General features: G+C 42.5%; 1 protein-coding gene across 2 annotated transcripts in view; it reads left to right on the plus strand.

Annotated features, from left to right (window-relative positions):
- The window catches only part of rttn (rotatin), a 29,883-nt gene extending 20,447 nt beyond the window's left edge, over positions 1-9,436 (plus strand). The window contains exons 34-49 of one of the 2 annotated variants that reach the window (XM_068582146.1): positions 87-184; positions 294-381; positions 672-873; positions 1,285-1,375; positions 1,719-1,869; positions 2,109-2,246; positions 3,029-3,231; positions 3,435-3,540; positions 3,762-3,859; positions 4,080-4,157; positions 4,654-4,780; positions 6,985-7,178; positions 7,619-7,919; positions 8,753-8,856; positions 9,141-9,210; positions 9,326-9,436. In XM_068582146.1, coding sequence (XP_068438247.1) covers positions 87-184; positions 294-381; positions 672-873; positions 1,285-1,375; positions 1,719-1,869; positions 2,109-2,246; positions 3,029-3,231; positions 3,435-3,540; positions 3,762-3,859; positions 4,080-4,157; positions 4,654-4,780; positions 6,985-7,178; positions 7,619-7,919; positions 8,753-8,856; positions 9,141-9,210; positions 9,326-9,405 — 2,129 coding nt within the window. In that variant the 3' untranslated portion in view covers positions 9,406-9,436. The remainder of the gene's footprint in view (positions 1-86; positions 185-293; positions 382-671; positions 874-1,284; positions 1,376-1,718; positions 1,870-2,108; positions 2,247-3,028; positions 3,232-3,434; positions 3,541-3,761; positions 3,860-4,079; positions 4,158-4,653; positions 4,781-6,984; positions 7,179-7,618; positions 7,920-8,752; positions 8,857-9,140; positions 9,211-9,325) is intronic. The other variant, XM_068582145.1, reaches the window with a different exon arrangement.
- The last annotated feature ends 456 nt before the right edge of the window (positions 9,437-9,892 follow it).

Consider the following 9,892-nt stretch of genomic DNA (forward strand, 5'->3'; position numbering starts at 1 on the left):
GTAGGTTTTATTTTTGGTGCTTCATCATTCATTAGTTTCTTTCGCAGTGTAGATTGATGTGTCATTATGTGTACGTGCTTGTCTAGATTCAGAGAACTCTCTGTGGTTTTGGAGATGTGACGTCCCTGCACTAACTACCGACTCTGGCAGACCCCCCAGCTCCCTCTCCACATCCAGCACCGTGGTTAGCAAGGCCTGTTTACCTTCAGACACACATTAGCTTGTGGTAAACCAACAGCTGCATTAAGTTAAGCGGATCCTCTGGACAACTATCTTCATGTTGTCTATTCCAGATAAGAGGTTCGAGGCCACACACTCTGAAGGGTCCCTCTCCATTGAGCGGCGCTGAAGAGCCTCCTGCCAGCAGACTGATGACTCAAGGTACAAGTGCAGAGGGAGTGTCTGTGGGTACACAGCCATTTGCAGTAATAGTAACACATGATTTAGTTCTTCATACCATATATCATCATATTATTATCCCCAAAAAGCACAGACCTCATTGTTTTTTTTTATTATTATTAAAAACAAACATTCCCCACATTTTTCTAACATAAAAAGTAGAACATTGCTCTCTGTATTTTATCTCAATGTAATGTCTTAGATTCTGTGGTTACATCCAGAAACAGCGTGTGAACCACTCTCTATTAGCTGTCTATTGTTGTGCCTCACAGGCCAGAGTGACACAGACGCCAGCAACTCGGTGACCTCCCAAGACTCCCGACAGGGCGAGACCTCGGCCCTGGAACCCGTTGTCATGGTAACTCCCGACCTCCTGACAGCCCACTGCGGCCTGCTGGGTAACCTGCTGGCCATCCTGCCAGACTTCACCCTCATTGCCATCCAACACCACCAGCTCCTCCAAGCGCTGGCCAGGTAAGAGGCCACACGCTCAGAGCGCATGAACACACTCTGCAATGGGTTAACCGTGAATAAAACTCAGATTGGCTTTGTTGTATTCTCAGTATGAATTCCTTCCTTGTTATATTCAGTCCGTTGCTGAAATATTTTGTTTATTTGATTACAACACATAGTTTATTAATGGAAAAGTAATTAATTGTTTTAGTTGTCGGTCAAAATATTAAATGTTTTGTGGTGGCAGAATGGTTTTGCAGTGTAAATAAAAGTCATAAAATCAACACTGAGCTCTAATTAATGAATAATCTATTACATTTATTTAAATACATATGTATATGAGCTGATAATGTAATGTTAATTGTGGCTCCAATCCCTTCTAGCTAGTTTCTTACAAACACATTTTTCCATAATCGTTTCCTTCCTTTTCAGCCTGGTAGATATTGGGCCTATTGAGAAATGTCTGACTGAGCTGAAGACACCCAACATCCTATCAGGGGAGAGAGAAGACATCCAGATCCAGGTGACGAACACTGTGATAGACAGTTCTGAAGAGTTTTTCAACTTTTTTTTCTTCTCATTTGAGCGTGGGTTGGAACCACACAGGGCTTCAGTGCAGCGTTAGGTTGTCTGAGAGCACCTCCAGATTTTGGTGTGGGTGGAATACATTTATACTCAAAGTGCACCATTGTTTTTGCAGCTTGGAAAATTAGCTATTACCATAGAATAACTTATTCTTACCATGCATACATTGTCATATTCCCTCTCACCTTAGCTGCTCAATAAATGTATGCAATCTGTTTGTATGCAAGTTCAGTTAATTTGTAAAAATGTCTTCTTGTGTGACTGTGCGTGTGTGTTTCTAGTTTGCCATTCTACTTCAATTCCTGTCCAGCTTCTCCAAACTGCTGCGGTCATGTGTCATGGTGAGCAAGGAGCTGATTGGCCAGATGGACTTCCTGAAACAGCTGTTGGCTACTCTGGTGGCAGTACTCATGTTGGATACCAAAGGATTAGGTCAGAGCCGTGTGTTCAATTTAAATGGATTCATTATTATTCATTAACAATTAGTCCAAAAGCTTTTCAAAATGTTCCACATTTAGCATTGTGTATGTCACTGTCAACACTGCTTCAAATGCAACTTCTATTCATACGTGTATCCAACTCTCCGTGCAGTACGTTCTACAGTGAGATTTGTGTGTGGCTTTGTGGCTCTCTCGTGTCATCAAATTTGACTCAGTTTTTCCCTTTTTTAGATGCAGGTACCCGAGACGTGGTTTGTGTGTGCTGGGCGGACGTGTTTATGCTCCTGGCTACTCTGGTGAGGAGGGACAGCTCTGCAGCTTACCCATCTGTCTCTGCTGCGCTGGGGAGACGCTGGCGGACATTTGCAGGTACACAGATTCTCTGCTGCGTGCGTGTGTTTGTGCGTGTGTTTGTGCGTGTTTGTGCGTGTGTGTTTAAATATGTTAAAGAGAGTGAGTGAAAAACTAAATTAATTATTCTGGTTTAGGCTGCGGAATCAGTTTATAAAAAAATTGTATTGATCATTTCTCACTATTTATAATAATAGATTATTGTCTTTTTGGCAACATTAAGGTGTTTCATTTAATTTGGAGAGCCCACTACGGTTTATGAATCAAGATCTTGATAAATTACATAAAATCTGGCGGTAAAATTATTTTTCTCCCCAATTTACAAAGAATGATAATCATCATTAGGGTAATTATGCTGATTGCAGTAAATCACTAAATACCCAGGATTAGCATTTTAGGCATTGTGCAGCTTTAATTCTGGTTTTTAAAAAAACGGGGGGGAAAAACATCATTACTGTGTGTATTAACTTCCCTGAACAGATGCTGGGATAAAATAATTGCATCCTGTCCTTATACTACCTCTACTCCTCCTTCTCGTCTTCCTCTCTGATTAATGGCGCAGCAGGGAAATGTGATGAGTCCAGTAAAAGATGAATGCTGAGCCTTTGTGCTTGTATTTATGTCTGTGTGTACTTGTTTATGGCAGCTTGGTGTCTGCATACACATTCAAATGATCAGTGTGTTCCCCATCGGTGCATACTGCCTCAGTCATGGATGTGTGGGTGTGGGTGTGGGTGTGGGTGTTGGTGTTGCAGTGTCATTCATTGAAAGACCTTTTTATTGTCCCCGTGTGTCTGCAGGAACATTATCAGTGTGTGTGAATGAGAGGTTCACGGACCCTCTTCTCCACTCAGTGGCTTTGCAGTTTCTCAGTACAATTTTCACAGTGGGAACAAATAGTCTGCGAGTAGAGGTCACGACCTCGGACTCTAAACATGCTCCGGCTTTATCTGACATTGTAAATGGTCCCTCAGCAAGCCAGCTGTGTGAACTGTTACTCCAGGTACGTGGCGGTGGACGAGTTATGTGGTAGTCTGTCTAAACCTTGATACACATTGGATATTAGAATTGTCTGAACTTGATTACTTTTCAGATACAACAATGTATGTGCTTATGACAAAGTCTCAAGAATTCAAAACTTTTTTGGAGAGTTTGGGATTTGTGTTATGAATGAACACCGTGTCCTTCTTTAACCATTGATGACAGAGTTTTGATAAGAGGACCCTCCAGGACCCTTTGAAGAAGCTGACAGCCAAAGCTCTGATGGCACTGATGGCCTGCAGTCCCACAGCTCAAAGCCACGCAGCCAAAGGTAATTCCCCAAACCTCAGGATCTTATTTACTCCCTGCTGGTTTTTCATACATAGAAGTTTCCAAAACACTACATCTATCCTGTAAAATGACCATTATCAGAAGTTCATCTTTCAATCAAGTGTTCAATTGACAATTCTAATTCTAACTCTTCATTTAATGTGACATTAACACTCCAACGTCCCATTGTGAACTCTGACTGTTTGTTTATCCTTTTCTTAGCTGGTCTAATTGACAGCTGTGTTGAGCAAATGAAGCAAATTCAATCCCAGCTCCACCTGGAGTCCGTCCGACCCGGCAAGGCCTCCCAACGCAAAAAGGTGAGCGAGCAGACACTGGCTGGAAATTTCCAGTCTCATCGAGTCTGTGCTGCCGGTGTTTTTTCCATTGCATAGAATAACAAACTGAATTCAACTTGAATGAGTTTTTGGACAAATATTATGAATATCTGTCAGTTTCTCAGCAGTTAGTCCCGTTGCTGTTACGGTGAGGCAGTGTTTTCAACATATTGGTCTTTGTTTTGTCTTTCTATTTCATCAGGAAGAAGGCTATTTAAAGGAAGTCAAGCTGACTGTGGAGATCCTGCGGAACGCTCTTTACCGCAGCGATGAATGCAAAGTGAGCCTCTCTATCTGCCGTTATATTCTCCACTGCTAATTGTTTTTTAATGGGACTTCAGAGTACAAATGCTGCGCCTGTAAATGAGATAGACCTAAATGTGCATGGCCCTACTAGCATCTCAGCAAGTTTAGCTTCTTAAACCCTGTAATGGCATTACTCATGGAGCATATTAGCTGATTTTCATTTTCTAAGTAGCCTTTCACTGGTTGTTACCTTGGATTAAATAACCAGGGAGGCTCTACCGCAGTATTTACTCTCCTCCCTCTGTGTTTTTCCTGTATCATTTAGGAAAACAGTGAAACGGCTACTGCCATCTGTGTTTGTGCTGTTGTATAAAACTGTGTTTCTCTAATGTATGATGTGAGCGTCCGTAATCATGTACATGCCTGTATGTGGTTCTTTATATACGTGTGTTTGTGTAATCTATTTGTGTGTGTGTGTGTGTGTGTGTGTGTGTGTGTGTGTGTGTGTGTGTGCGTGTGCGTGTGTGTAGGTGGTGGCCACAGATGCTCACCTAACACTGGTACTGTATGCTCTTTGGCCTTGGCTACTATTGGATGACCCCACCATGGAGGCGGTGCTGGAGCTTCTGTGCGTCTATACGGCCAACTGCACCACAGGTCTGTGTGTCTGTCTGTGTATCTCATTTGTTTGTGTAGGCACTGTGCCTGGCTCGTGCCTGCCCGTCGCCGCTGTCTGCAGTTAGCAATCTGACTGAGTCACACACACTTTTTACACTAAGAGCCCCATTGTCCACTCCAATGACCACTGAACAACATTGTTTCTCACTGTATAAGACCAGCGCCTGCTTGCCTGCCAGTCACAATGAGCACAGTGTCAGGATCCAGGGATCAGGCTGCATGGCTGCCTCACTGCATGCACGCCAACGGGTTTCAGACCAGTGGGGAGATGATGAGGGGAAGCACAAAGCGTCTCTGTGTTGCCGGAGATATTGGTATTCCATCATGCAAATGTACTCGCTGTCGATGTGGAAATCAGAATAGCAAAAGACAGTTGAGGAAAAAGGCAAGATTCGCGTAGAGGAAACAGTAGGGACATTTTGCTTTGATAAATGGCTCGTGGTCCTTTTTGATCTGTTTGTGTATGATGTAGTTGTGCAATGAAACTCAGTTTTATCAGTGGAGGAAAGGAAGTTTCATGTGAACGTTTCTGAGAGTGTGCGTCTCTGTCTCTGTTTGATTGACACACAGTTCCTCAGTGGGTGCATGTGCTCTGATTTACACACTCTCGCTTTAGACCCCTCTAACTGTGAGGCACCAGAAATCAGTGAAGTCGGGCACAGTATTTCCCTAAAGGTTAACTGAACAGCAGGTTGTGTGCAGGCTGCATGCAGCCAGCCTTAGTATTACACCATTCACCCTCAGGCTACTATTTCTTCTCCTGAGACTGCTACATTTCTAAGAAATGTTTCATCTACACTCTACCTTCTTCATCCAAGGCTTTGTTTGCACTGCAAGTTCAACAGTTTTCATCTGTTCAACACATATTTTTACAGATATTTTTGTATCATCCCCAGAATTTGCTCCCACAGACAAAAAAATAATCCCATCTTCTATAGAATGATCGTAAAATAATGGAGTTTTGTAGCAGCAGTGGAAACACCTTTTGACTCGCATCAGTGAGGTAGATCCATTATAAAGCAGACCTCCCTCGTCAATTCAGTGATAGACAAGCTTTCTTGACAGGTATTGAAATAACCTGCGGCGAACATCAGCATACGCCTGTTGCTATATCTTACCATTCCACGCTTAGCATAACCCACAAGCTGTCATGTTCTCCAATAAGCAACATCAATCAGGGTCAGACTGTCTCGTCAAGCTCATCTTAAGCTTGTTATTTTCTGTATTTTGTGTGTATTCTACAACTGGAGCAATTAGTCAAGTCAGTTGTACTGATGCAGAAAGAGATATTTGTATGTTACCTATTTGTGTTTACATTTCTGAATGGCTGAGTTGAAAATAAATTGTAGCCATAGCCTAAGGCTAAATAATTTCCCTCCCTGCCAGAGTCAGAGGAATGCATTTGCATCACCAGTCACAGTGCGTTTATTATAAATAAAGATGAAAGTTAGAAAATAAACAACTTTCACAGGCAAAGCGACCAGGTGAGACTTCATTGCTTCCCAACTCTATTCAGTGCCTGTTGTCTGGTCTCTCTCAGTAGCTTCGTCTTCATTGCGCTCACAAAGGTGAAGTTAATTCTGTCTCCGTACAATAATTCCACTCTTCATCATTTTTGTCATTTGGCTAGACAGCTTACAGCAAACAGGCTGTGCATGCAGTCATGCAGAGATGTTTTGGTATGGTGAGCAGACAGCCGTGCAGCCCGACGAGTCAGTCTTTATTTTTGCAGGCTGGACAGCCAGCTAGCTTTAAGATAAACAGTAAGAAGCCACCGGTTCCAACAAGAAGAGAGCATTTTGCTGAGTGTTAATATCTTAGTAATGAAAAAAAAGAAAGGGTTACCATAGCTGCTAACGATAGGCTAATTACACAGGACAACAGAAATAACAGAGGAAACTTAAGGCTATTGGTTTGAAGGCATATTGTTTGCACCCACAATCCACTGCACTGGTTGGGATGTCAGCACAAACATGTGACTCTTGATTGGCTGCCTCGGGGATCGCAGTATGGTATGCGGTTGTGTCTGTTGGTGTATGGGAGAAAAAAGATTGTTGAATGACTCAAACACATCAACAGTATGTGTGAAATCTGAGTTATCTTTGTAACCTTGAACTTGGATCAAATGATGATGAAAAAAAAAAAATCCAAAAAAGTTGTTTTTGTTCTTTTTTTCCTCCCAGCATGCAGTTGTGTTTGTGGGGGTGGCCCGTGTGTTGCCCCAGGATCTAAAGGCTCCCCTAGTAACTCTCTGATGCACTCCGTCATGAAGCTGGCCTCGGGGGTCGCCCCAGATAACAGCCCCGTCCAGAAGCTGTCCTTCTGCCTCTTGGCTAACCTCGCCATTTCCCGCGACTGTAGATGCCTCCTGCAAAAGGTACAAGCCTGGTGCACAGTGCACACAACATCGGGGACGAGATTTAATGTACAAAAATGTAGTGGGCAAGTGTCTGATCACAAAGTGACAGAAGCTTTGACTTAGTGAGGATTTTTTTTTGGTTTTATGAGTGAGATATGAAGTTATTTTCCGAAATGAGGGATAACTTGTTTTAGAATATATCTGCTCAGATGAGCCAATTCAAAGGTTTTTATGTTCATGTAACAAATTTACAAGATAAGTGTGATATGCCGTGTTACAAAGTAAAAAAAAAATGCAGGGTACTTGCTATAAATAAACATGTGCATCTCTCGCACTTCTTCTCCAAAATCTCTTCCTCACACTCTGCTGGCTGGTGAAATATTTTCCAAACCAGGAAGCAGCTTTTAATGATCTATCGACATGATGCTAAATCCCTGATTGCTTTTTGTCATTCTCAGAATAATTTCCTGCAAGACTTCCTGTCGGTGCCAATGCCCAAGGCGGGTGCTGTGAAGGCCGCATCCATGGGTGGTGGTGGTGGTGGTGGTGGTGGTGGTGGTGGTGGTGTGGGCTTACTGGGCCTGTGGCTGAGGCTGCTGGTCAGCCTCTCATTCGCAGAGGACGGGCAGCAGAGTATCTTTAGGGTGACCGGAGCCCTGGAACTGCTGGCAAACCTGGCACCGCACCGGCGCCATGCACTTCTCACCCTTCACAACGTCTGCTTCTGCCCGGCCAACAAGCCACATGTCATTGCCAATGGTATGGAAGGGGAGCAGGTGTTGGTTTTATTGATCTAAGTCAGGGTTTTGAAAGTACAACAATTAGATTGACTGACTGCAAATCTTGCCACAACTTCATTTTGCTTTTGTGAAAACGGACCACAGTGGGAGTGAAGATGCACCGAATGTGTTGCCATAGTTCTGTTGTAAGCCTGTCATTTCCTGGTTTGCAGTCTTATCACATACAAAATGTTATTTTCATCATGATGGTTAAATCTGCTCTGCGATCACTCAGGTTGAAGGCAGAAAAAAGAGAATCGAAACATTTGGATATTTAATAAGTAGTTCAACATTTCGGTAAACACATTAATTTAAATTAGAAGGAGGAATGCTAGAAGGTGTAAGAAGATTAATGATTCTCAGACACTTAGATGAACAGAGGAGAGGAAGTATAAAGATAGATTGTGCCCCCACGTACAATACAAGCTGTTGGTCCAGGTGGGTGTATTTTTGTTTCCTGTGGAAAGATCACATTTCCTGTGTACGTTGTGTAGTATGATTACAATCAATCAATCATTTTGCAGGAAATGTGTGATATGACCGCATTGCTATTGTAACACATACGCTTGGTAATTATCCAGACAATAAGAGAGTGGTTTATCATTTATTTGCACCTTAAAATATCCATTTGTTGTGCTTTCTTGGTCAACATCTATGTTATATGCTAATATTTGATTTGTTTTGACGACTATGAACCCTTTAAATAGTACTGTGGTCATTTTGAATTACATTTTTTTTTAAATATTTTCAGCACGTCGATGTTTGTCCGACAGTTGATGGATGTCTCTGATTATCTGCATTTCTTTCTTTCAGACAAAGCCGTGGAGGTGTTACTCTGCTGTCTGAGCAGCAAAGAGGTGGAAACTCGCTCTATGGGAGCATCTGCACTTTGGGCGTTGCTCCACAACAATCAGAGGGTACACGCATGCACAAACACACACACGAGCGCTCAAGCAGCAGTACCATTTTAGTGCCGGTGCGTTTCACTGGCTGGTATTGAAGTTTGTTGGCGATGCATGTCAAATGATATCATGGCGTGTCTTCATTCTGTCTGCTGCTATAATTATATCGGCTTGAAATATTCATTGTCCCCTCACATGCATACAGAGGAAATGACCAGTGTTTTTTATCTCCTGATTATCAACCGAAAAAAAGAACGCTCATCTGCTTCCTAATCTGTCTTTGTAATTTTCCCTCAAAGGCAAAGACTACTTTGAAGTGTCCCTCTGTTCGATTGAGAATTGAAGAGGCGCGTACCATGTCTAAGAAGGGTATGCATTTATTCACTTTGATGAAGACACATGGGTACCTGCCCTTGTGCTGAATGGGAACATTCGGTTTTGCATATCCTATTGTTTTACGATGCTTTTTTTCTATAAACCGCAGATGCAGAGAACAAGCAGGATCCTTTGAGCACCTACCTGCTGAAGTGCCTTGAAAACCTCTCTCAACTGCTACATAACTAATTGTATTTATATAGGTTTTTTTTGTATTGTGTTTTATAATTATCAAACATGAATAGATTTTGATATTAAAGTGCCATGTGGCAGATTGCTGCTGCTGTCTTGTATGGTCTGTTATCACCGGGACAAACTGAAAACTAGAAGCATACTTTAGTGTTTTTTCAATGCAATAATTTTGTTCAGGAAGTACACCAGTTGTGACGTTTAGACCCAGAGCTGTGGTTAGGAGGTGTTAGGCTGCTGTTCACATGCGACCCTCGGGTGATAACCAAGCAATAAGTCCATAGACACTGAAAACATCGTGTTGACAGGAAACGGGAGGAGACTGGTCGCTCTGTGAGGCCGTACTTAAGTGTGAGACGCATGAGGCTCTTTGCCAATATCAGCACGCGAACATATTTGAAGAAAATGCGAGCATATGGATGTTCAGCAGGCGTGATGTTTATCTTGTCCCCCGTATTAATTTAGTAAGTTAGCATGCAGACATTTG

The sequence above is a fragment of the Clinocottus analis genome, unplaced genomic scaffold, assembly GCF_023055335.1.
Source record: "Clinocottus analis isolate CAN_PGR_092001 unplaced genomic scaffold, fCliAna1.0.p SCAF_18, whole genome shotgun sequence".
In the NCBI taxonomy this organism is placed as follows: Eukaryota; Metazoa; Chordata; class Actinopteri; order Perciformes; family Cottidae; genus Clinocottus; species Clinocottus analis.